Genomic DNA, 27,637 nt, shown 5'->3' on the forward strand with positions numbered 1-27,637 from the left:
GAAGTATAATCCGGTGATTTACCCGGGGGTCGACCACGTAAGTGGTTCGCAGATTACGGGTACATAATTCCTGGAATCACGCTCAGTCACAAGGCCAGTCCTTCGGGCTGTTGTGATTGTAGAATGGCCATTCAAAGGACGAAGTTGGGTGCGAGTGTTCTCGGTATACATACAGCCGCGGTGCGCGTGCAGTTAACCTCGTGAGGTTTATTAACCGAGACGCCAAGTTTGTTCTGTACAGGACCAAGTCGTGTGTTCTTCGAGGTCATACCTGTTCCGCCTGTGATACCGTTACGCGGTGAGATCGAAAATGTCGCCAGTATCAGAAAGTTTGGCGCAGCTTGGCTTGTGTGCTCCGTCTTGTTATCCGTATAGCGATCAATTGTCCAATTCGAAGTGCGCTTCGTGCTCGATAAGCGGCTATATTTCTGAGAAGAACAACAGTGCACAACTGTCAGGAACGGTGTCTGTATTATAGTGCGGACGATCCACTCACGTATTTTCTCAGTGACTAACGTAAGCAAGTAAACCCGCGCCGCACCGAGATTCGAATGACTCAGTTTCGAGGTTGCGGTCCCGCGCAATTCCAAAAGGCTCGTGCTGAATTTCCCGTCGTTAAAGGTGATGTTTTTAGCATACCAGTAAATCGGCCCGATACAAAACGCGGCGTTGTAAGAAAAAGAAAGAAAACGCAGTGGCGAAAGAAGGAACTCTACGCACGCTACGTCTCGCCGCACGACGCGGCGGAAAACCCTGGTCCATGAGTCAATGTTTCTTTTTTCCCGCCGAGACCAGTGCCTGTACTGCAGTGGGGGTGCGGAGGTGCGTGTGTGTGTGCGTGTCTGTAACATGCGGTGATATAAGGAGGTGCAATCTTCCTCGCTCCGCTGGACAAAAGAAGTTCTGTCGGCCGCCGCCGCCGACCACCGTAGCAGCCAGCTCGGGCTTGTTCGTCTTGGCGCCCTTGTCCATTCAGAGTAATGGCATCTTCGCGCATGGCCCGGTACAAGCTGTTTCTCCGCTGTAAATACTGGGCCGTACAAGCACGAAGAGAGGGAAACATGCGGGCACAGGCGTCCATACAAGCAGCTAGCGAAAGGGGCGCAGGCGAAATAGATGAGCGTTCAGCACACACACACACATACACACACGTATATATACACGCACATATGTGGACACATCAGCGGCCCCTTGATATCTGCTGCCGCACATACTTTCGCTCATATACGTACACAACGCCGGTGTCTCGCGCATAAATCCGTGCAGTATTGCTGAAGCTGAGCGGTGAAGTTAAACCGTGCAGTGTTGCTGACGCTGCAGAATGTGTTGATGCGGTCACTAGTGGACGGGGTATAAGTTGTTTGCGATGTAACCAGGGCTGTAAATATATCGAATTCGATTCCGTCACGTGAAACTTATGCGACGTCAGTAGTATCGTCAAACCCTTACAACCGGGGATGACAGTGCGATATGAATAGAAAGGACGATTGTTATAGCGCGAGCTCAGAACAACGACAAAGGACAAGAAGACGAGCGCCATCTTGGCGAGGAAGGGTGGGGGGGGGGGGGGGGGGGCAAGACACTGTTGCATTTCCTTAGCAGATGCGTAGTAAATGCATATTGCTATAACGTGGGTGGTACGACATGTAATCGCACCTTCCCGCTATGAAAGACATACGAGGCGACCTCGAATTCGTGGAAAACTGTCATTCGTGTTGCATAAAACCAAGACAAAACAAAGTAAATGTGCCATTGAGTTTCTATAATGCATGGCTAAAACTGATTGTTTTGTAGGCAGGTAGAGAAAATCTAAATGTGCCGCTTTTTGATATTGTATATTGAATTTTTTCAAAATAATGTAGAAAGGAGTGTCGATCGAGCTCGGCCACAGCCACACCCCGTGTTTTTTCACGTCTTCAAGCCTCCATCTTTGCATGAAATTCTGCAGTAAGCATGTGGTATAGACATGCTATACAGCCCCGCCGTGGTGGTCTAGTGGCTAAGGTACTCGGCTGCTGACCCGCAGGTCGCGGGCTCAAATCCCGGCTGCGGCGGCTGCATTTCCGATGGAGGCGGAAATGTTGTAGGCCCGTGTGTTCAGATTTGGGTGCACGTTAAAGAACCCCAGGTGGTCGAAATTTCCGGAGCCCTCCACTATACGGCGTCTCTCATAATCATGTAGTGGTTTTGGGACGTTAAACCCCACATATCAGACATGCTATACAAGACGTGCGACCCGCTTTTATATCGCACCTTTCCGCGTGGTTCGCATCACGCTGATAGCTTTTTGTGTGATCGTGTCACTGTTGTCTTCGTCACCTTTGTTGCTTTTTCATTTCCAGCAGCGTTGTCAGGCTTGCCAACACAGTGGGCTCAGTAGTTTCCTTTCTGGAAAGCCATGCGGAAAGCGGACATCCAGTAAGAAGCGACGCAGTGTATAGAGTCGTGGCGAACCTGACGAGAAAACACCCAGCACAACATCGTTATCATAGGTCCGGAAAAGAAAAAAAAAAGAGTGTAGCTCACTCGGACTACTCGAGAAATTTATCTTGCGCTCGGGACTTGCTCGGACTCGGACTCGTTGAAATTTTACTCAGCCGGACTCACTCGGACTCAAACTTGGAAAAAGATATTACTCCCGTGGAATCACGCATTGAAACTCGCGGCTTCACCTGATTGGGTGAGTCTGAGTGAATGGATTCACGAGTGACGTTGTCGACCCATGATCGAACTTCGCTTTGCAATCTCCGCCTTCATACGTGGCGCCTCTCACGTTGTCAGAATGCATACGGTATAGCAGAAGCATGCAGTGGCGCTGAGGTTTGCGTTTTGCGCTTGCGGTTGGCTCGCCGTCCTCTGTCAACAACGGTTATAGCTTCCAGGCACGCTGCACCGTATTCTCGTGCGTGGTCTATTGCCGAAGGCATGCGGCGCGGCGGCCATTCGCGGCCGTGCGCCTTCGAGATGGCGCGCTCATCAAAGCATCGTCGTCGTCGTCCTTGGGGCCGACGCGTTTGATCAAGAGCCGTCCCGGGGTAGTCGGCCGGCCCACACGACGCCACGGTGCGTATACAGCGAGCAACGTGGAATGTGCTGCCAAAGCGTTGTTCGTGGTGCAGTGTATGCACGTCCCCGCATAGGTATATAGCAACTCGAGTTTTTTTTAGGGGCGAAGCTCCTTAGGGCGTGGGCTGTGCGTCCCCTGTATGTAGCCACCTCTAGTTTAGTTCTTGCAGTGTTCACCAGATGGCGGTACCGTCCCCTGTATGTAGCCACCTCTAGTTTAGTTCTTGCAGTGTTCACTAGATGGCGATACCGTCTCCTGTATGTAGCCACCTCTCGTTTAGTTCTTGTAGTGTTTACTAGATGGTGGTACTTGTAGCTGATGATGAAAAGATGCAAGATGTTATAAACTAGAAAGCGGTACTTGTAGTTGATGAAAGACGCGAGATCTTATAAAATAGGAATGATGTCACATATGGCGCGTGTCATTGGTTGAAGGCAATCGTTCGATTTAGTGCGGCGACGTACGATAGGGGGAGCGATTTAATAAAATCGAGTGGGCAAAATGTACAGAGGAATCATGGTTTACCAGGTTTACCTTCGGAGCTTCGCCCACTCATCATCATTCACTTCGTGGATATGGCGGAATTTTTTTTTCTTTTTCGCTTACGCGTACATTCGCGATTAAAGAAAAGGTAAAAAAACGTAAAAGCCTCGCTCGAGTCGTGTGTACCTCATACAAGAGTAAAGGGGTCGCGCGACAGCAGTTGTCCTGCGGAAGAAAGACGAGCTCCCATTGCCAAAACGGCGTCTATACATGCTGACGTTGCGCTCGGTCGACAGTCGTCATATAGAACAATGTGCTTCACTCAACTCACACATAGATCAGACAGCCGTTTTACTCTGTCGTGTGATGCAGTTCCAATAGTGCAGGGTATACCAAGTATGTGGTGTCCAAAGGTTGACGTGCACGACGTCAACCTTTGGACACCATATATATATATATATATATATATATATATATATATATATATATATATATATATATATATATATATATATATATATATATATTCGTGTTTTGACACAATAATATTGAGATCTAACAGACAATAATGCCAAGGAACGTATAAGGGAAGTTATTAGAACCAATGTAATGTACATAAGAAGAAAGAAAAGTGGGTGAAAAATTAACTTGCCGTGAGCAGTAATCGAACCTACGACCTTCGAATAACGCGTGTTCGATGCTCTAATCACTGAGCTATCACGGCGGCTATCCCCCCCCCAGCCACTTTCTTGGGTTTATATGTGAATTTAAACGTGAGAGTGTCAGTCAGCGCCATCTGTAGCCACGGCGGCGAGTGTGGAACACACTTTTATGAGCCTGTGGGGCGTCGCGTAGCACGTGAACTTATTACGAGCGGGCGTCTGATCAATTGTCCCTCGTATACAACCTAACGGCACCAAGTCTGCCAGTACGGGACCCTCGTTAATGAATAAGTGAAAGAAGTGTATACCCAAGGGCTCGCCTTTTTCTGTGTTTTGACACAATATTAATGAGATCTAACAAACAATAAGGCCAAGGCAAGTTTAGGGGAAGATATTAGACCAAATTGTAAAGTAAATTTAAAGAAAAGTGGGTGAAGAGATAACTTGCTGTGGGCAGGATCCGATATATATATATATATATATATATATATATATATATATATATATATATATATATATATATATATATATATATATATATATATATATATATATATATATATATATATATATATATATATTAGTTTCGGTTCTGGCTATATCACTTTCGTCGCAAAAAACGGCCAGGAACGATGACCTCATGATTTGTGAAATTTCGTCCGGAGGGCGTTGTCCCGTAGCCGTGGGTTCCGACACGGTCTATGGAGATCTGGTCAACCTCCCTGCCTGCCTTTCCCTGTAGTGTGCTGTATCAATTGCGCATCGTCCATGCAAATGTTTTTTAAGCAAGATGGAAAACTGGGCTAGTTGGTGAGCATTCATCGTAGTTAACAGCGCGAAACACCCGGACAGGAGCGAGAGAAGGACACGGTACAGCGCTGTACCGTGTCCTTCTCTCGCTCCTGTCCGGGTGTTTCGCGCTGTTAACTACGATAAATGTTTTTTGCCTTACATGTACGTTTTCCTAAATCTTCGTCGCCTGCTATATGTAACTTAAGCGCTGCAGCTATCACACTCAGTGTTACACTCGTCGTCACGGCCACGAGTGGCGCTGCCCAATACTTCTATAGGCTTACTCGCCACAAATACTGGTTGACTGGACGGGAAAACGACCACCGCCGTAACTAAATTGGTGCAACGATATGACGCGTTATTGATAAAGCTTTAGGTTTGGTCCCTGTATACCTTTGGCCCATTGTTTTTAATGCGCTTTAATTCGTTTCCATTATTGCTGTGATTGCTTTCAGTTAAAAACTATATACGAGTAATCTCGCATACCCTTTCGTAAGGCTTCGGTGTCTGTTAGCTTCTTCAAGTTTCGTTTGAGAAAGAAACATGTCATTGCTACATTCCCCTTCCTTCGTTCTGCTATACATGTTAAAAAATTCACGCTGCACCGTACTGGGCACCAAAGGCAAAATGCGTGCACGGTATACCGTTCGCGACTACTGCCTGCAGGTGCCGTTCAGAATGTAATCAGCAATGCGAAAGCTTTGTCCCTCCCCAACTCTATCCATCTCTCCATGTTGGCTACCACTTGTCACGTTCCACTACCGAGACCGTGGAATCGATACTAATGAAGGTTAATACGACAGGAAGATTTTGGCGCTTGAAACTAATAAAGAAAGTAGCAGGCCAGTGTCACTAAGACTCGAAAGACAAGGCTGTCGGGTTATTTATGAACGTTAGTCTCAATTCACGCTTGATCCCGCGCTCAAGCAGGCGTACACGGCCGTGCATGCATGCTTTTATAACAGTCGTTGCCTTTCTATTACTTTCGTTTTTTTTATGTGGCCTCTCCCTTACCATACATAGTTTGATCATTCGGTATGGGCTGGAACATTGACGGCATTCCTCTTCTTAAGGGGTGTAAATCTTCCCAGATGGTATCTCACACTTTAGGCTAATATATTTACACCTTCTCGCTCATTTCAACTGGCGCCAACCTCGCCTGTTTCAGCGGTATACTCGCGTCTCGATTCTCCGTGGCATTGACGTTCTTCTTCAGTTAGGAAAAAACGTGCACAAGGCTGAGTCACCGGTAAAATTTTTATGTAGATACACGCGGACTTTCGTGAAATATCCGACAAAGAAAAAAAAAAGCACTGTGGCCAACGGTTGCATTGGCTGAGGCCGTCATTTTATGTTATTCTGAAAACGGGTTCTTCGGGAAAGCCGCTTATAGGTAACATTTACGAGTGACAGCATTATAGACGCGTGTTTTTCTATCTTTGTTTTTTTATGCACTACTAAATACTCGATCGAAACACAGGGCCAAGAGCGTTGTTTCATACCCCTTCAAATATTATTGTCGGACTGACAGCAACGACAGACTCAACTTACTTTTTGGGGATGTCAGGCACGCGTGTTGAGGTAAAAAGCGTTACAGCGTGTCTTCATTATCGGCACTCGGTTTTTCCGGGTGACTATATAGAATCGAACCACTTTCTGAGCACGCGCGGCAGGCGGCAAATATTGTTGATTGCAACTCCGATAGTGTCGATGAGGTTGTCCGCGATATATACACGAAATTGCCAGATATATCACAAGTTGCTTACTTTTTAAAAATTGTCCTACGGCACCTTGCGGGGAGAGTGAGAGCAGGCGCTGAAAAGGCAGCAATGTGAGAATGGCTTTCTCTAGTTTGCTATCTGTACACGTGCGTAGGGCAACGGGTGAGTGAGGGAGAGAGATGGCATCAGTTCAGATGGTTCAAAAGCACTGGTAAGGCAAAGTATGTCGCAAGAAATTTGAGCAGTGAGCCGTTCCAAGTCGAGGCTTTCCTGTCCGGGATCCGTGGTAACGCTGGTTGGCATCATAAACACGCTTGCGCCGCAGATACTCGGTATGTCCTCAGTGACTACTCGCCGATGGTCTATATAGCTAAAAAGGGAGGCTGCACACTTAGCCAACAAGCGGGTATGTGCCACATCTATCATCTTTTACTTCCCTTTCTCGACACAGTGTAGCCAGGCGGTCTGAGAACTGGGTAACCTCCCTTTCCTTCCGTTTTTCGTATCCTCCTCCTCGTCCTGTGCGGCCTATCAGTAAACCATCATGATCATATATACATAGGCCCGTATGGGCCGCAGATATTGACTAAATACCACTGCACACAACTTCCACTAGAGAAGAAAAAAAGCAACAGGTGGCCCAACAAATTGCGCGCGCGTTACCATATTGGCCGTGAGATCAAGCAGAGTCGCCGCCTAGCGGCAACTGGTCGAAACGGTGAAGTGTGGATTGCTCCTTGCGTCGTCTGCTAGCCACGTCATGTTTCTATGTGCGCGTATATGTCATGCACGTTCTCAAAGTGTGGTTTGTCTGGTCATGTCAGCGGGAGTGTAACTGTTTGTATGTGTATGCCTGAAACGGCGTTTGAAGGCATTGGTCTTGCTCGGCTGCTAACGCATTGTAATAAGATCGGCGAGTGCAGCTTTCCAGAGTGTTATTGTCGTCGTACCCTCTATTCACCAGAACAATTTCAGAGTGGGTGCCGCTTTCTGTTTCAAGCATATCGCAAAATGCTCCTGGTATCCTCCCAAGCATGAGGACTATTAAATACTGTGTGAATGCAGCGTTTTATGGTGACTCTGTATAATAATAATAATAATAATAATAATAATAATAATAATAATAATAATAATAATAATAATAATAATAATAATAATAATAATAATAATAATAATAATAATAATAATAATAAAATAGGCTCTAGGCCATGCTCTTGCGTGTTGTTTGTAGGTGTACAACTACGGCACTGTAGTTTATCGATCATGCAAGCAGCCTTAGTTGTGTTTATCTGGCCTTGGTACCAGTACATAGATATATTACTATATTTCTATGTAAATATTACTATCACGTTAACTATGTAAATATTACTATCACGTTAACTGTGAGACTTCAGTACTTACACTGTACCTAAAGCAGTTACCGTGCGCAACTGTGTGCTTAGACTTAAGAACGCTTTAAAGGGCCCACACGTTAAAAAATTTATATATAATGTCGTTTAACTTCACGTAAAATTTCACTTTACATTGTTTTCAGTGTTTGTGTGGCATTGCTAGTAAACGACGGAAGACAGTGGTAATTTTTGTCTAAAAAAAGAAACATACTTGTTCCATTAACCAGGCCTTTGTTGTAGCACCGTCATGCACGGAATTCATCGATGAAAGCTTTCTGCTGAACTCTTATATACGATTTTTACTGGTGCAAGAACATGTGCGTACACGTGGTAAACGCAGTGTAGTGCAAAGCGCCGTTAGCCACTGAGCTTTCCTGACTAGACTTATCGACTGTCCCACATTTCATGGTGAACAGAATGAGCTAAAAAAATAATCAAATGCGTATAAGGTGCGAAAGTTGGTACTGAACGAATCGCACGGATATGCGGGCTTTCTATGATCTTTCTTTCACTCTTTCTTGTAGTATGCAGTTGACGAAAATGTATATAAGCAGTTCAGTCAGTGCGTAGCAGGCGAACACAAGCTAACTATACGTATACGAACAACTCAGCAAAGGCGTGGTTTAGTGCGAAAGCGTGGAGAGTTACCCAAAGCGAGCAGCCCCATGAAAGACAGAATGCGCTTGAATCGCGGGTAATGTTAGCGTTGTATAGGCGTGGTGCCCTGATTTGGTAGAGAAGAGCGTACATATTAACAGTAAACTGTAGTCAACGCATTTCATCCGCCGAAAATCGGCTCATACCGCACGCAACGAAGCGCCGCTGCGTGTATCTGTATACGCGCCGCCGACCGCCTATCCACACTTTCGGGGGACGGGGCTGCCACCTATAGCCCGATCTCGCCGCGAATAGTCACACCGCTGTCACGTGATACTTCGTGGCTATAAACTGTGTTGGTTATACTACCACAACAGTGCTTAACAAATAGTGCTTAATAATGAGAAGTTGTAGAACGTACAGAACGATCTTAAGCAAGGGCTTCTTTGTAAACGTGTTTATAAGAGGGACATGGCCAAGATGCAATGAAAGTATACTACCACCTGAAAGCTTACCTAATAGTGTTTATCAAAGAGCAGTGATACAAAATGTGTGAAAGATGTGTGAAGCGTAGCAATATACGTTATCCCGACGAAAAGAACGCACTAGCTTTGCTGTGGTATCGGTGTCCGCGGAGTGGAGCTGGTTGATTTTTTTTTTCTTTCCTGCAGGAAGAAGGTTTACATTCTGCTTTATATATGTTCGTGCGGTTTTTTATGTGTTGGTACGTACAGTCCTGGTCAAAAGTTCCCAGGCCACGTTTTCATAGAAATATATGGGTAAGTGGCTTGGGAACTTTTGACCCCCACTGTACATATATGTCCCCGTCAAATTCTGACTAAGCCAGTACAGCACACACTTTCGATCGAATCCCGATTAATCTCCAAGGTTCTTAGGTATTGCCAGAGTAGTCCTGGCTATATCTCATGATAGCAAAATACACAGCATGGGATAATTTACAGTGGGCGAACACATGCGATAAATTCCATTGTGAAAACAGGAGTGGAGGGGCAGGGCAGTGAGGTGGAGGGGAGGGGCAGAGCACTGAAAGCAAGGCCACGCAACCTGCTCTGGAATTCGGCGCGCTCACGGAGGGCAGGTGAAGGCGGTAATGAGTTGGGAGACCATGTGGTCGAAACATTACAAGCCCCGGCGTACTTTATGTGGGGCAGAAGCAAAATACGCTTGAAATCGTTCAGCCACATGTTCTTCATTAGAGAGTTTTAGTACTGCGTACGCTGCGTACGTGGCGGCGTTGCGTACGTAAGGACGCCACGTTCTGCGTAGTGCGCATGCGCAGACCGCAATGCGCACGTATCGCGTTACGTACGCAGCCGCTACGTAGACACGCACGCTTGACGCTCGTTACGTACGCGGGTTCTACGGCATACTAAAAGCCGATTAGTAGCAAACGACGCCACGTAACGCAAGGCGCTTGCGTGATGCGTACGTAGCACCATTCCGCAGTACTAAAACTCTCTATTATCCTCAGTACCTAATATGTTTGCGCAACGACGCATTCGGCAGACGTTTAGCTGTCCGCATTTCTGGCGAGAGCGTTACAAACTGCTCCTGGCTGCCAAGAGCACTCTCGCTCTACCAATGAATGACAATGCTCCTGCACCTGTTCGACCACTGAAACACGCCGGCTCTGAAGAGAGCACTTTAGGCGTACTTTTGAGTGCTCCTGCTCTCCCGATGGAGGTCACTTGTCTTCAAGCATTTTGGAAGAGTTCTTCAGTATTCAGTATTTCGAATGGTCCTTATGACTTTTCGGACTGTTAAGCTGCTGAGATTAGACTCGTATCCATGGTCCCCGGCAAGATTTTTTCTCCTGGGGGGGGGGGGTAGGGGGTACAAGTGTTGCATCATGGCTGGGGGAGTAGGAGAGCACTTGTGAAGCTTGGGTGTGGGCAAGTGCCGGTGGGACTTGAGGGGGAAAGTGACCCTTTTGCACCCAGCTGCCGACGCCCATGCTTGTATGAAATATCTTTTTTTTTCTTCGCTTCACATGGGAACGTATATGGCTGGTTGGAATTACGTATGCACAGATGGCCCGACCCATTAAAAAAGATGATTGCACTTTGTCCTCTAGTATAGATCACACATGTAGAGGAAGACATGGACGGCAACGCATGGACGAGCGCTGTGTAGCATGCAGGGAAATATGTTGTAGTGGGAGCTCCCTATGGGGAAAATTGTCAGGTGGTACGCGTTTAAAGGGACAGTAGAGAGAAAAGCGTTTTTTTTTTCGTATTAGTAAAGTACAATCTCAAAATCCCGATAACGGCACTGTTACCGCGAGTCGATCGCTTGGTAAGCGATGAAAGGCGCGCAAAAGAGCATGTGGATGGAGACGCCGTTTTGGGATTCGAGAACTCGCATCACGAGAGTCGTCGTTCAAAAAGAAGTAGATTCCAGAGTTTGACTGCTAAGCGCAGACCCAAAAGTGCAACTCGGAAGTCCCTCGGCAAGCCGATGATGCCGCCGGAGCACAAATTCTCATGGCTGTCACCTAGGGGAAGGGGGAGACAATTCTTCCACATCGTGCCACTTTTTTTTTTCTTTAATTAAGGTGTTTCCTCCTCCTCCTCCAGTGTTTGACGGGTCAAAACCGCCGGACGTTTGTGAGGCACGCCGTATGTAGTTGGAGCTTCGGACGAATTTTGGCCGCCCGGGGTTTTCCAACGTGCGTCTAAGTCAACAACAACACTTGCTTGTTTCTTTCTTCACTTAGCCCCTCAATCAAAGTGCGACCGCCGCTTGCAACATTCGAGCCCGCGTCCTTGAGGATAATAAGCAGCGCTATGCACCTTAGTTGCTAAGCTCCCCTTGAGTTTAACACTGTCGTAAAAGTGTTCGCCTACGGTGCGTAGCAGCGGCTCAGCGGGCGCGTCCCGAAATAACGAACACACATTGTCCTTGCTTTGACGGCGGGTCTCTTCACGCACGCCAGGCTCGTCAGTGCGCGCAGCGGCCACGCGATTGCGCTAAATACAAACGCGCAAGTTCTCGCAGGGACGTGTTCTGTCTTTGGGAGAGGAGGAACGTGTAGAACAGGGCCATAAAAACCGCATACACACTCCGCCTGGCAACGCGTCGTGCACTCAGTCTCGTCGTCAAGCTATCGGCTGCCGAAAGCACGTCCACGCTGTTGTGGCTTTTTTTTTTTATTTTTACCGGCCTGTACTTTGTTCTCGAGCATTCTCGCTCTCAGAGCCTCCCTTGTCCCAGACGGTAGTTAGGAATTCCTTGACCCGCGCTGGCGCAGCATTTGTTGTTTTTTTCGCCTCGAAGAGAAGCTCCGTCTACTGCGCATGTGCAGTACGCCTGGATCGCGCTGCTGTCTGCGCGGGATGCGAGTAAGTATACGAGGCTTAACAGCAGCCGCCGTGCATGGTATGAGGCGTTTTTTTTTTTTTAAGTTCGAAGGGCGCGGGTTCGATTCTTTTGCCACGGCGGATTTCAGTGGAAGTGAAATGCAGAAACGCCCGCGTTCGCTGAACAAACCCAAAAGACCAAAGCTCTATAATTGTGGATTGCCGGGGCCTTAAGAGCTAACGAAGCTTCCGTTGAAGTGGCTCTGGTGGGCTAATGTTTTTTTTCTGTAAGTACGTGTATCGTTATCGTTCTAACTATGTGTTATCAAAACATAATGTGTACACTATATTTATTTTGTCGCACGAAGGCACGCGCATAAACGCATATACAAAGGGCAACTAGGAATGACTTAAAGGGGGGGGGGGGTATGGTGATAATTTCCACAGAGAAGAGCACTACCCATCTCTATACTTTGTTTTCGGTTAAAGGAAAAAAAATGAATTCGATGACACGAATATTGGAAGTGTAATGAAGAAAGCGATAACAAAAGGATAGAAAACACAGAAAGAATTATAGTAGAAAGAAAACACATGTCTCAACACAAAAAAATAAAACAATGATATGATATAACAATGAGGAACGTCGTAGTGGATGGCTCCCGAATTTCGGCCCATACGTTTTTTTTTTTTTTTTACCGTGCAATGACATCTCACAGCACGCAGGGTCTGCACCATTCTGCCTCCATCAAAATGTGACCGCCGCGGCTGGGATCGAAAGAGACCTTCTGGCCTAACACCGTGACCGCACTGCGGCGGACGGTCACCAAAGAGCGCGAGGAAACGCTGTCATCTAAGTACGGCAGGCGAAGTCACTTTTAAAGACTATGGTCTTGATGGGGTTACTTCGACACGAAAATTTTGGTCTCTGTCTGTACGTACATTTGTCTGTTTGTGCGCCGTAACGATACCCCAAACGGCCCCAAGCGATACCCCAAGCGGCCAACCCCATCCGCAGCGCCCACCAATATTGCCCAAGTATCAGCGTTCATACTTGTGTGATTGTCAATAAAAAAGCAATTATCGCGCACATCTGAGGCACCATAACAACACGTATATATTGTGTATGTGTGTATTTATACTAGAGAAGGCATACGTAAGTAATTCTAAGGACCGTAGCGTTTATCACACTACGTTGACAATGCAACGCGATGCTCAAAAAGGCAAGTGTTTCCAACGCTTTGCTAAGACAACACGGTGGTGGCACCTACCCGTCGCCTTGCGTTCTACCCCTTATCGCCTCCGAGACAGGCGCGCGCGCCTTCCTTCGTTTTCGAAGATAACTGCCAGATAGCGCTCGTGTCTAACGTGCCTCGATGCGCTCGTTCGCCTTCGCTGCACGGATCGAGACACTCTTAACGCAGCGCCTACGGAATACAATTCACAGACTTTCTCGCGCAGAACATCAAATAAACGTTTTGTTCACTCTCTCCATGCGCAATACTAACGTATTTTGACGACATTTGCAGTGAAACATGCAGATACGGAGCCATTTTTTTTCTCCCTAGGAACACTGGCAGATATAGCAACGAGTCTGAAGTCTCGCTTGAAAGCACACCGACTCGGAAACAGGCAATCATCGTGGGTCATGCACCTCAAACCGAGCAGGCCTCACATGCCTTAAGTAGTTATATGTATGCTGCGTTAGGAATGCCACTTTGCACTCGCTTGACGTACTCAACGTGGTAAAACTAATACGTCCTTGTTGCGCCAGGAGTGCAGCCATATGTAAACGAAGACAGGAAAGTTTCAAAAGCGCCGCAGTTAATTTATTTGCATCTTATGAATAAAGTAGAAGTGATCGCCTTATTAGAGGGAGTGCATATTTTTGCCGTTCATGATCCCTCCTCCCCCAGGTTATTTTTTTTTCCAAGTGGCTGCTTGAACTGTCTGTAATTTGTGCTCCGTAGATAAAAAAAAACATAAGCATGAATAGTTGCGCGTTCTTTTTATTATCTTTATAGGGTCAAACTGTTTAAGCTATCTGTAAATTGTGTTGGACAAGCCCCTGTGTACAGCAGATGCGAGCGTCAAACAAAAAAAAAACACGTGAAAAAGAGAGATAGAAATAAAAGGTACAAAAAAAGAGCCACAGAAAGAAAGAAATCGATCAAAGGAAAGAGGAAAGAAAAATAGAAAGAAGTGAAGGGAATTGAAACATAAAAAGATGCAAAGACGGAAAAATTCACGCTATACCCTGTATCGCGCTGCCGTATAACTAGAAGATGGTGTTACTTCATCGCTGACATAGCACAATGTGTTTACAAATTAGCTTGACATGCTGGAAACGCATACTGTGCTACTCAGGTGAAGCATACTGAAATCAGGAATGTCACTCGAACGGCGATTCGAGTTAAATCGAGAAAGAAATGCTAAGTGTTTCAGGAGAATTCCCTCTCTCAAAACGAGCAGCAATCAGGTCAGCAGGAAAAAAAGCAATAATAGCGAAATGCCGCAAACGAAGCTTAATGTAATACAGGAAAAAAAAAAAAACAATGGGGGAGACGTTTGTTTCTGACATGTAGCCGGGCAGGTGAAACTGTTGACGTGTAACGTTACTTTTTGTGGCACCTTAACGTATAATGCGTTCGTTCCCTTTACGTTGCACTGCCTGCAGCGCAATTCTTTCAAGACATCGCGTAGCCAACCAGCACATCTCTCGTTATTACCCATGTGGTAGAAAGATATGCTCTTCAACTATTATATTATTATTATTATTATTATTATTATTATTATTATTATTATTATTATTATTATTATTATTATTATTATTATTATTATTATTATTATTATTATTAATAATTTTAGTAGTTGTCGTAGCGGCAGAAATTCGAGGTCGGGCTTCTTTTGCTTATATAAGTATTACTCACGTGCCCCGCCGCGGTGGTCTAGTGGCTAAGGTACTCGGCTGCTGACCCGCAGGTCGCGGGATCCCATCTTGGCTGCGGCGGCTGCATTTCCGTTGGAGGCGGAAATGTTGTAGGCCCGTGTGCTCAGATTTGGGTGCACGTTAAAGAACCCCAGGTGGTCGAAATTTCCGGAGCCCTCCACTACGGCGTCTCTCATAATCATATGGTGGTTTTCGGACGTTAAACCCCACATATCAATCAATATTACCCACGTGACTGCTTAGACCAAATCGACTTTTTTTATCTTATCGGGAGCGCAAACTTTTCATGTTTTTGTTAATTTTTGGACAGTGAATTCTCATACTGTTAAAAAAATAATAAAACGCGATGACCCCGGAAACTCGTCTTCAGAAACTATACCTCCACAAAGCTTTTAATATTGATACAAGCCATGATGAAGATCAAGGAATGGACCATAAAGGCGACAAAGAGGACAATTGAACAAAAGCTCGTGTTGTTGTTGCCGCTCGGCCATCTTGGCAGAAGGACATTGCGTACTCCGCGTACAATCGGTAAATATATTTCTACTTTATGTTTACTCTCAACTCGTGACATTTTGGTGGAGGTGCCGGAGCAACAAGACGGAGTTACGCAGCGGCCAACGCTCGGTTCCTTCCACGATGGCACTAGGCGGTGCGGCTCCAGCTCTTGCAGCGGCAACCGCAACGACGACAGTTGTTCTGCCCCAGCTGAAAGACCCTGCCATGTTCTGCGGGACCGACAACGTCGACATTGAAGAATGGATGCCGCTGTACGAGCGAACAAGTATGAATTATCGCTGGGACGAAGCGGAAATTGGCAGCTGGGATGCGTACAAAGAAAAGATGCATGCAATGTTCGGCAAATCGACTGCAGGAAGACAGCGGCCAAGAAGGAGCTGGCATCTCGCGCTCAAACGTCATCGGAGTGGTACCTGTCTTACATACAGGACGTGCTCGCCCTTTGCCGCAAAGCAGACGATGGCATTGAGGAGTCCAGGAAGGTAGCGCACATATTAAAAGGCATTGCCGATGACGCATTCAAATTTCAAGGACTGTGACACAGTAGGTGCAATTATCCGGCAATGCCAGCGTTTTGTGGCCGCCAAAGCCGACGTATTGCCCGTCAGTTCGCTCGACTTCCCAGCACCGGAGCAACATGACCGTACGAAGACATTCTTATACCGCAGGCACTGCTGACTGCAGAGCACGTCACGAAGGTCATCCGCCGAGAGCTCGAAGCTATGTCTCCCGCTTCAACTTTCTCCCGTGCTTGTGAGTCCAGCTCTCAAATGATGCCTTTAGTGCATGCCATCGTTCGCCAAGAGCTTTCGATCGTTGTCCTGGAATCGGTGTGTGCCGCCGCCTCTTCCCGGCCGACTGACCGTCGTCCGCCAGTTTCCTACGGCCAAGGCCAGAGGCTCCCAGCGCGCTATCTCGCTGAGTGGAGGACTGCTGATGATCGGCCCATTTGCTTTAACTGCCGTCGTATTGGCCACGTGGCCCGCTATTGCAATAGCAGGTGGTATTGACGTCAGCCTTCCCATGGCTACAACCGTCGCACAGAGGCAGATGATGGTCACTTTGGAACTCACCACGAGTTGCCTCGGCCAGCCGGTGGTGACGGTTCGTCGATGGTGTATTGTCGGTCACCATCCCCTCACGGCCACCGGTCCCGCTCAGCGCTGACCCCAATTTCGCTGTCCTCTTTCGCCGACTGCACATCTGGCTCGGGAAAACTAGACGATGCAGCTCCCAGAGGTGATGCTGCATCGATGATTCGCCAGCCAAATCCTCTGACCATGCCGACACGACGCAACCTCATAGACGTTAAAGTAGACGATGCATTTGTTGTTGCCCTTGTAGGGCCCACATTTTGGTGATGATCTCGGAGCTTCGCCGCCGCCTTAGAAAGGTTTTAACACCGCTCACAGTGCCGCTCATTCAAGTCGCCGACGGTGGAACTTTCCCTGTGCTTGTGATGTGCTCCGCATGTGTTAGCGTTGCTGACCGCTCCTCAACTGTGCTTTTTTCCGTGCTACAGAAGTGCTCTTATGAACTCATCCTAGGCATGGACTTTCTTGCCGCGCATTCTGCCTTAATCGACTGTGGAACAGGCTTACTTCAGCTTGACCTACCTTATTGCTATGTCACTGCAATACACTTCAACCACGTTTATGTTCTGTCGAGTACGTTCGACTAGCGCTCCAAGCCGTTACCTATGTAACCATGAGGTCTTTTCCTCCTTTACTCGACTTCGATTATTTACTGGCACCGATTTTGGACGTGTCATTGGACAGAAATGTTGCCCTTCCTCATGCTCTGTTGACAATTACGAATAATGTGGCGTCGCTACCGATTTGTCACCCCGTGCCTATATATACATGTAAATAACACTAATCCAAGGTGCAACCATTGTACACGTGCATGTTCGTTATCCCGAAAGACAAGAAATGCAAGACGACCTGTCCTTTATTTAAACTTCCGTGTGTATCTCGTCAAAAATAATGTTTGCATGTCATGTCTATATAAACGATGAAAACATTTTCTTTTTGATGTCTCCCCCACGTTTTTTTTTTAATGTGGAACGTGGATTTCGCTACGCGAAGCAGTTCATCGAGTGAGGTGTAAAAACGGAGAACAAGAGAATCGCGCTATAGAAGAAATAGTATAGCTAACAAGTGCACAAGAGTGCTTGTACTTGTATATAAGGAGTAACAGCGTCAGCAAGGACAACGTGCTTTTCTGTCTTGTCCCTTTGTCCACGCTGCTTACCCGTTTCATTTGAACAGCAATAACGCTTCCATACGTCCCAGCTGCCAGTGTGACAGTGCACACTCTTTTATTGGTCTATAAGCTGCACCACGTGACGACGCGAACGTCCGTCACATCGCCGCTTTTAACATCTGACCGCCTACACGTTCTCGTATATTGAATCGTAACTCCCCGAAAACGGTGGCCCAATATGACGGTCTAACATATCTCCGGCGATCCCACATGTAGAGACGTTATAAACTCGCGAACAAACACGACAGCGCGCGTCTAGGTGACATGTATCTGCTACACGGGGCTTGCAAAGGGCGTATCAAGCGTCACGTCAAACGGACAACGAATTAACATATTCTTTTCTATTTCAATAACAGTTTTTTTGCTTGTCTTTTATCAATCGTGGAAGTATGTATATCACCGACAGTTGGGCGTATCAACATTTCCTGTTCCGCTGGAGGGGGTGGGAGGGAGCTGACTGACGGCCAGACAAGTTATTCGCTGACATGTCGAACAAGAAGACGCCAGTGCAGGAAAAGAGAGAGAGAGAAAGAAACCTTTACGCGCTGTCGTTTAGGGCTTGAAAAAACGCGCGTGTCAGCACCATGAACTGTCAGCGACGGACCACACCGTGTCAACGCCGACTTCATATACACGCAGACGCGTTGACGCATACAACACTTACTCCAAAGCCCGCACACCCGCCTGCACGCAGCCTTGACAATAAGTAATCCCAAAGAGAGGGAGAGGGAAAAGAACAGAAACTGGAGCAGAAGCCATCTGTATGGTATAGCACCTCCTCAACACCCGTGCCGTCTTGTATATTTATTTCTGCGTGCCGATACTAAAATGTCCTCGCGCCCTGGTATCCGCAGTGGTCCAGAGGGACTGACTAGAAAGCCAATCCCCCCCCGCTCACAGATAAGCCTCGTAGACCACCCTAAGGGCACGGCCATTCGCCGCGCGCACTCTACCCGTGGTGGGCGCCGCTCGAAAAACACCCGTATGGAAGCGTTCACGCACATATATGAACACGTTCGCTTCATAACTCCCGAATGGGAAGAAAGCCGCGCACAGCCGCAGCGCACGGACAGTGTGTATATGCCGCGACCCCGCAAAATACATAAAGTCACGCTATAAGGAGGGGGCGAGGGGGGTGGGTACCACCAGCGTGTATATTGCAACTGCTGCCGCGCGTCGCCTGCGATTCTGTGACGTCCCGCAGGACGGTCACAGCAGCTGTTGGTCAAGTCCGCGAAAACGCGTGCTCACATGCGCGCGCCGTTAGGCGTACGTCCATGTGTGACATCCAGCCGCCCGGAATCGGTTCGTCCGGGTACATCGCGAGCCTTTTCTTTTTCGTTTCTAGACACCGCGCCGTGTAGGATCTCCTCTTACGCAAATACACAGATTAACGCTGTGGAAGCGTAAGAAAAAAGAAAGGAAAAAAGTGCGTGTTCGTGACGGAAGGAATGACAATAATATATAAGGGCTTCGGAAAACGGGAGCACTATAACATGGTGAAAGTGAGACCCCCCCCTCGTCCTGAGATCGATAAAGGAAAAGTGACGTGTATACGGTGTCCCTCGATTCTTTCGTCCACCTGTTGGCTCCCACAGGCAGGCAAGCTGTGCGTTGGTCGCGGGTCCCCCGCGCGCACACGTCGAAACCGGGCCCATTCAGGGCTTATTTACGGTGCTTCTTACGGCACATCTATAGCGTCGCGAGCGTCGATCGCGGTGTGTAAGATGAAGAGAAAGTCCAGTTAAGATGACGGCCGCACAATGGGAACGGTCAATGTGTGCCGCACGGCTGGCCCGTACATGGAGGGAGGTGTGACGTGTCGAGGGGGGCACTCCGGAGCTGGGATTTAGGCGGTGTAGCGTAGATACGGAACGGAAATAAAGAAAGACACTTCGGACTCCGAGGCGCGGGATCGGCTGGTCCAAAGCAGACGACGACGCGAAGGTGCGTAGCAGACGACGCCACCTCTCGACGGTGGAACCTAGCTGTCCGGCATGTCCGTGTGTTCTGAAACGGGCCCTGACCGGAAATATGATGAATGGGAAGCGGGAAGGAACCGCTGCCGGACGCAGCTTGTGTAGTGGTGCCCGCAGCAGCGGCCGCTGTTCCCCCAGTGGCCTGCCTGTCCACTGTCCATTGTGCCGGACATTGATCATCTGGGATCCCGCCGCGGCCTCGCTGTGTCGTAGGCTGCCCCGAGGTGTCGTAAGTTCTTACGCAGGCGGCGGTGGTGGTCGGGGGACGACGTCTTCTTTTTTTGTTCGAGAGCGCAGGAGACTTGCACTTCGCTCTAGCTTGAATTGAGAAGCGGTGGGCCACTTCATTCCGCTATAGGTGTAACGTGAACGCATTGTTAGCGACGGTACTCGTCTAGCTGGACGCTGCCCTGGCGACCCTGAGTAGCTACACGCCGACTTTGCGGACTCTACTGAACCGGACGCAAATGGCGGCGAATAATAATAAGAGAAAAAAATTCGAATCGAGAGAGTACAGAGTGAACAAGGACGGGTCAGAACGACACGAGTTGACGTGATAATAGATGTTGCGATTGAATGGGCAGGAATAGACTCCCTGAAGAGAAGAATAATAAGAAAGTCGCGACAGGACAAGGGCAACGTCTGAGAGGAAGACGTGGGTGAATGAATGAATGGTCGACGTCGTCCAGCGCAGCCCGGCCGCGACCGGAGCCCACGCCGTGGTCTCTTGACAGGGCCATGCATTCACGAGGAAATGCAGTGGTGCCCTCCAAAAACCAAAGGAAGGCAACCGCGACACTGCAGCGTGCAATGCCCTTGACGACACCGCGTGGTGTTACCAAGGACACGTAACGCATACTTCGCCACGCGTTATACGGTGAAGCGTACATGCATACACGGAGACACTTCGTCGTCGACGTGTGTGGTCCTTGTTAGTTTACAGCCGCATTTTCCTCGCGGTTAGTTGGCCATGCTTCGCGGAGGCGCAGATCCGGCATCAGGGTTAGCTAAAGTAGAGGGCACACTGACCGTAATGGCTACGCCACAGTCACGATGACGTGGGTGGACAGCGTGGCGAAGAAAATTTTTATCGCGTGGCACTCGGGTGGTGGGAGGGGGGTGTACGGTGAGTTATGTTTATACGACGCGGTTAAGCACTGCGGGGAAAAGCAAAGTCCTCTTCGGGGAAGCTCAACTAGATGTGAGAAACGATACGGCGTCACCGGCAATTCTTTTCACCCGGACCGCAGTTTAAGACGCTCGGTGACTTGGTGGTGCCTCGACGCTCTTCGTATAGGTTTTTTACAAGCGAGCAACTCATCTCGCGTGTGTGAACGGCTTGTGGTAACTTCACGTGGAACCGTTTTTTTTTTCTTATAACGGTGTTTGACTCTCGATCCATCGTCGCTCTGCCGCATGTTTATGAAGCGTCATTATGAAACGAGCACTTGGCTAATATGACGTATGGGTGTTATTGTCATGGGCTTTTACTATAGGGCTTATATTTTCACAACAATAGCATTCTTTCTTTTTTTTCTGAACTAGCAATGCATGTCACTGACGCGACGACGTGACACAAGCAAGTACAAGTTACGTCGTTTGGTTAGCTTTGTCAGAGTGTGTTCCACTATGGAACAACAGAAAGAAGAGCTAGTTTGGTCGGGAATAACCAGGAAATTAGGTCATGGTTGATTGATGATGATTGATATGTGGGGTTTAACGTCCCAAAACCACCATATGATTATGAGAGACGCCGTAGTGAAGGGCGGAAATAAGGTCATAAGCACGCAGACGTGCATGCATACAAACCAGACCAGGCCACACAATACGCGGGGGTCTGTGTTTTCCGCTTCTCTTGCGCCGTGTGTGCCCTTAAGATCTTATTTCACTTCCCTCAACTGGTCGTGCCGGCGACTCTGGATAATCCGACATCGCTTGTCACCGCCGCTGCTTTCGCCACCCCCACAACACGTGGCAATTTCTAGTCGGCTACAGAATAACTAAAGAAACATGACAGTCTCTCTCTCTCATGCGTTCGCCCAAGACGACTCGAAAGCCATTTTGTTTATTTCTTCTCAGGCGATTGTGATCCATTCCAAAAGCCTTCTGCGTCTTATTTGTTTGTTTTTTTTTCCACTGCATCCGGGACCGGCGGCTTCGCAAGTGTGTGTACGTACTGCTTTGCCTCCGAGATCGGTCCAGCCTTGACGGAGCATAGATTTCACCAGATGACGTGGAGCTATGTGACGTCATCGTACGGCGACGATCTTTCGCATCACTTCTTCGCATATTTCGTCGGTCTCCACATTTCTGCAGAAAACCGCTGGTGAGGTGGCCGGCCGTGTGCTCTAGACAGGTGTGATTTCGTCTGTATATACGCAGTATCAGCACTAAGCCTTGAGCCTATCAGGATTTCTCGCTTTCCGCCTGCACGCCGTTATCTGCGCTTGGTAAGTCGAAAACACACAATACGATGTGAAGTAAGTTGATCGTGTACAATAAGTCGTGCGAGACAACGCATTACGGCCGTCGTGCGACTTACGGCCGTGCGACTGCATTGTAAAGCAGGGTACGGGAGGCGATTCACAACTTGGTATTCCTCGTACATGGACCAATCGAGAGCCAATGTCGACACCACGTCACGTGGACAGACAGCTGGCGTCACAAATCGTGCTGAGAAACAGGGGAAACGTCAGGAGTGAATAACGCGCGCGGTCTTTTTTTTTTGTATTTTCGGGAGTTGCTTCGTGGCGCTTTTAGGCGTGGTTTGCTGCAAGGCATTGACGTCCGAGCTGGGCAAGCGTGCGTGCGTGTCAACAACAAGCGCTCGGCATTGTGGCTTCACCGCGTGGTAACCACGACAGTCCCGAGAAAAAAAAAAAAAAGAAAAAAGCTGCGCCCTTGCTTCGCTCGTCGGTAAACAGGAATCTTCCTGACCGTTGCTTCCTCGACCGCCAAAACAATCGGTCAGCAGGGTGTGTACGTACACCACACGCGCGCAACTGACCCACGTCAGAAGCCGTGCCAGCGGACTCGCTATCTGCACACGCTCGTGTCTTGCAGGGAAATGTTTCGCAGTGTTCGGGGAAAGGTTTCGCAGTTTTCGTATGCAGGCGCCTTTCCCCAGACCCGTTCGGTGTTGCGTACTGGAGGATGCGTTCGCCGGAGTTGGTCGAAGACCGGGCGCGTCTGAGACGCGGATGTGGACGAGCCTCTGTGCAGAAGGTACCACCAGACCTGAGAAGCTTAAGGTTAAAATAGAATAAAAAAGAGTGAGAAATGAAGTACAAGAAAGGAAAGACAGGGTCAATTTCACAGCTGAAAATTACACCAGATACCACCTGTTCATAGGTAAGACCGTTCAGACTTAACAAGGCACACACACAAAAAAAGACACAGGACAGAGTGCTGCTCTATATGTGTCTTCTGTGTCTATCGGCACTGCGTTATCTTTGCGTCTTGTTTCGGTTATGAACTATGTATCACAACCAGCTTGCCAGGAAATGTTGCTGAAGTACACACATATCGATGTTTTAGGGGCAAAACACTTTAAGCCGTGGGTCGTGCGTCCTCGATGTATGTAGTATAGGTAGCCGCCTTTCGTTTAGTCTTGGAATGTCCGCTAGATGGCGGTACAGACAGACGGGCGGACGGGCGGACGGACGGACAGACAGACAGAGGGACAGACAGACAGACAGACAGACAGAGGGACAGACAGACAGACAGACAGACAGACAGACAGACAGACAGACAGACAGACAGACAGACAGACGAATGGATAGATGGACCCACGGTTTACCGATAAAACCCTCCGAAGCTTCGCCCTACTCATCATCATTCACTCCGTGGGTGTGCTGTGGCATTTTTTAAGTGAAAGCTGTTATGAGTTGTCCGCCGCTGCCGGTGTCCGTAACCACTACCGCATGAAATTAAAAAAAAAAATGGCCCGAATCTTTATGGTACACTGTTAATGTCGTCGAAAGACGATAGTCTTGCGTCTGAGAGAGTGAACAAAACGTTCATTCGATGCTCTGCGCATAAAAATCGGTGAAGGGTATTCTGGAGGCGCTGCGTTAGAGTGCCTCGAGCGTGTAGCGGAGGCGAACGAGCGCATCGAGGCACGTTAGACACAAGTGCCATCTGGCAGTTATCTTCGAAAACGAAGGCGTGCAACCCGCGGAGAAAGATGTGCGCCAGTCTCGGAGGTGATAAGGTATAGAACGCAAAGCGACGGGCAGGTGCCACCACCGTGACGTCGTAGCAAAGCGTTAGAAACACCTTTCTGAGCATCGCGTTGCACTGTCAACACAGCGCAATAAACGCTACATTCCTTGGAGTTACTTGTGTGTGCTTCTTCTAGTATAAAGGCAGACATATACAATACATAGACGTGTTGTTATGGTGCCTCAGATATGCGCAATATTTGCTTTTTTTAAATGAGAATTGCACAACGATGAACGCTAAACCTTGAGCAACATTGGTGGGTGCTGCGGATGAGGTTGGCCGTTTGGTGCCGTTTAAAGTATCGATAGGTCAGACAAACAGACCAATGTACAGATAGACAGACGGACCAAAGTTTTTCCGTCGAAGGTCCCCAAAAAGTACTATCGCCTTAAAAAAAAAAAGAAAAACTTCACGAGGGCAGTGGGATTCGACCTCGGGTCCACTGCGTGCCACGTCCCAGTATTGTACGGCAGGGACACGCCGCATTTTTTTTTTTCATTGCCGGTTCCCAGACACTATATCCACTTGAAACCCGGTTGCAAACTTGCCTTAGGCAGGCTTGATGTCGAGAAAAGGATTGTGTTAGTATACGTAATAAAGCGTTTTAGAACAGCTAGCAAAGGAACAACCAGGCGTCACACAACGCGAATTGCGTATACCGAGTGGGTTGTCCAATGCTCCAACCCATTTCAAAAGCTTGTTCTTGTTCAGCTATTACCTGTGGCGCATACCCACTTCAGGCATACTCCTTCATCGTCGTCAGCCACTGCATAAAACCTTTGATCAAAATTACATGTAGGTGTGTAGCGGATAACACGCTTCTCCGAAGAATGACGAATAGTGACATAGTGAATGCCTCCTTACTAAATAAACATTATGATGATGTATGGCATAGCGGGTGCCCGGAAAGTGTGCTTGTTGCACTTACCCAAGTAGCGTACAGAAAAGGCTCTGAAAGGCCGCTCTTCCAGCATGCGCTGTGACTTTGCTGCGTGGTCCGCGCAGGCATGTTTTTTGTTTTTTTTTTCCTTTTGAGGAGAGTGTGCCAATTGGTCATTCGTTATTACACAAGAAAGAGCAAGATAAAAATAAAAAAACGGAGGCAGCGTGTGAAGAATAAAGAGTATTACTCGGGTAGGACTTTATCCAGAATTTTGACTTTAGTTGTTTTTAGGGGGAGGGGGAGGGGTGTTACCTGAATTTCCTCTACGTAAAAATAGGGACCTTAGCGTTACCTGAAATCGAAAGTGGGAAAGGGGTGTGTTGTTGTGGAATAACTTTTCGCGGGTCATCGGTATTCTCTTGGAGGTGTGTTAAAAGGGGCGTCGGTGGGAGAGGGTGGGCGAGGTATGAATCTCTGTAATCGAACTAAGTTGAGAACGCATGCTCATTAGTCAGTACGTAGCGCTATGTGTTGGTCCCATTTTATCAGCTCTTTATCTTTCTCGATTATTTGTTTCAATCACCTATCCAAGTTTTGTCACAGTCAATACACCGAGGATTGTTACTGTTGAAGCGTTTTGTAATGTACCGAGTCGTGACGACGCCTTCTCTATAAAAAAGGATAGAGGAGGTGTTGTTCCTGAGCATACATATAGCGTGAACTATAGGAGCCTTGGGGGATTTTTTTTTAGTAAGAGGGTAATGGTGGGTCGACGTCCCTTTATGTGTGTTCGTGCGTCTGTATATGCGCGCTTGCATATGCATATATGCGTACAGAATGTACAAACATTCAAGGCGGGGTTGAACTTCCCAAATTGCACCGATGGTTACGTCTTGATGGGAGCGCTTGTCGCACTTATATAGTTACTGCATATGCTGCCTGCATGTAGGTATACTCCTGTATATACTAAAACATGTATATGTAGATTTGCCCTACGTTCATCTTAAAGAGTCATCTCTAGTCGCGCTGTATACTATCGGCGACGCCTGTATACGTTGTGTATACATGTATAGTGGTATTACATCCGCTACGGGTTTTCATTACTTGTTGCCTGCTGCCCTTTGTGCGTGCTGTTGAGTGCTAAGCACGGTGAGCTAGATGTTTACAAACGTTTACTTTACAGTTGGAAACGGGCCGGATAACGCGTGGCTTGAACTGATTAAACGCGACGTTGGAGCTGTCGTTTGCAGTGCGCCAGCGGGGATCGCGCCGCGATGCATTTAGTTCGTAAAACCGTAAAACCTTGGTTTTTATGTTTTACCTTAATTTGAAAAAGTTACGTGCGCATGACTGCCGCGAACACCAATCCGAAAATGCATGCATTTGGCTAAGACATCTGGAAGGCAAAAGGCTTATATATATATATATATATATATATATATATATATATATATATATATATATATATATATATATATATATATATATATATATATATATATATATATATATATATATATATATATATATATATATCCTTTTCCGACTATATTGACCCAGCACGAAAAATCCCACCACTTAACGCGGCTGCATACGGTACCTTTGAGATCGGCCCGTCTTCGATTAAGCGCCCATGTCGTGTGACGACGTAATCATAATCACATGTGATGTCATCGTCACGCGGTCATTAGGGCGACGTCATCATATGTTGATGTTTTTTTCACATCACTCGAGTCGACGTCGCCGATGCCGATGATCACTTAGCGCGTTTGATCAGGCATTTAATCTTGAAAGGTTCACCGCCCGAGACGAGGAAAGGTGCGAGAAAGATTGGAGACATCGCTGTTATGTTTCGCAAAAAGGAACACCTTTAGGCCTGAATGTCTAGACGGACAGCGAGGCGACATCGAAGGGCCTAAGCAACACCTACAGCTGCATGGGCAAATTACCGAGCTGCATGATTTACTTCACGCACAGGAAACTCGCCAACCACGATCGTACGCTCGCACATGTGCAAGCCTAGGCCGTCGCCCATTAACAAGACGACGTCGCAATAGCCGAGATTTCGCGACGCGCGTCAACACGCTAACTATGTCTACCAAAGAAAAATGCGTGTGGTGCACGCTGTTCAGTCGCGACTAGCGTTTTTTTCGTCCTCTTTTTTTTTTCCTTCCCGCTGAGTGCCCCGGGGGAAAAGAAACGCAAGCTGCAGAAACGAACAGAGCTGGCCACGGAACGGCGTCCAGCGAAACCCCGCAGCCTTTTGCGTCACACTTCTCGAGAAGCCGCCGACCGAGCGCGAAGAGAAAACAGGCCCCATAACCCGGCGGCGGGCGAGTCCGTTGCCCAAGCGGCTATAGCGCAAAATCCTTTAACGCGTGCGGCAGCAGAGCCGCTGGCGACGTAAACATGGTTGGCGTCATCGCTGGTTTGTGCACTGCGAGCGCGGAAGGATATATCAGCGTCACGCGAGACGACCAGTGCACATCGCTGCGTCTTTGTTTTTTCCTTGCGGGCTAAATATACGCGTCATATGCGTATTTGTTCGCACCACGTCCTCGTTCGCAGAGCGTTGACCTTCATTGAAAAATAAAAATATATATATTGTACGACCCCCCCCCCCCCCCCCCGAAATTTTCTGGGTATTACACACTCCATATCCTGTGCCTTGATGGCTTCTAACTATTTTGCCCACGCTATTGACGCGGTGCACTAATGTAATCATTATAATAATATGACTAAGATATTATATTGAAATTTTCGACGTAGTCGAACCGTCATGAAAGG

General features: G+C 47.8%; 2 protein-coding genes across 2 annotated transcripts in view; one reads left to right on the forward strand and one right to left on the reverse strand.

The window, feature by feature from the left end:
* LOC142802627 (uncharacterized) overlaps positions 1-16,781 on the reverse strand; it is a 34,287-nt gene extending 17,506 nt beyond the window's left edge. Inside the window, exon 1 of the mRNA XM_075887610.1 lies at positions 16,668-16,781. Coding sequence (XP_075743725.1) covers positions 16,668-16,781 — 114 coding nt within the window. The remainder of the gene's footprint in view (positions 1-16,667) is intronic.
* E23 (ABC transporter G family member E23) overlaps positions 1-27,637 on the forward strand; it is a 482,421-nt gene that overhangs the window by 77,325 nt on the left and 377,459 nt on the right. The window lies entirely within an intron of this gene.

Source organism: Rhipicephalus microplus, chromosome 3, assembly GCF_043290135.1.
Source record: "Rhipicephalus microplus isolate Deutch F79 chromosome 3, USDA_Rmic, whole genome shotgun sequence".
Classification (NCBI taxonomy): Eukaryota; Metazoa; Arthropoda; class Arachnida; order Ixodida; family Ixodidae; genus Rhipicephalus; species Rhipicephalus microplus.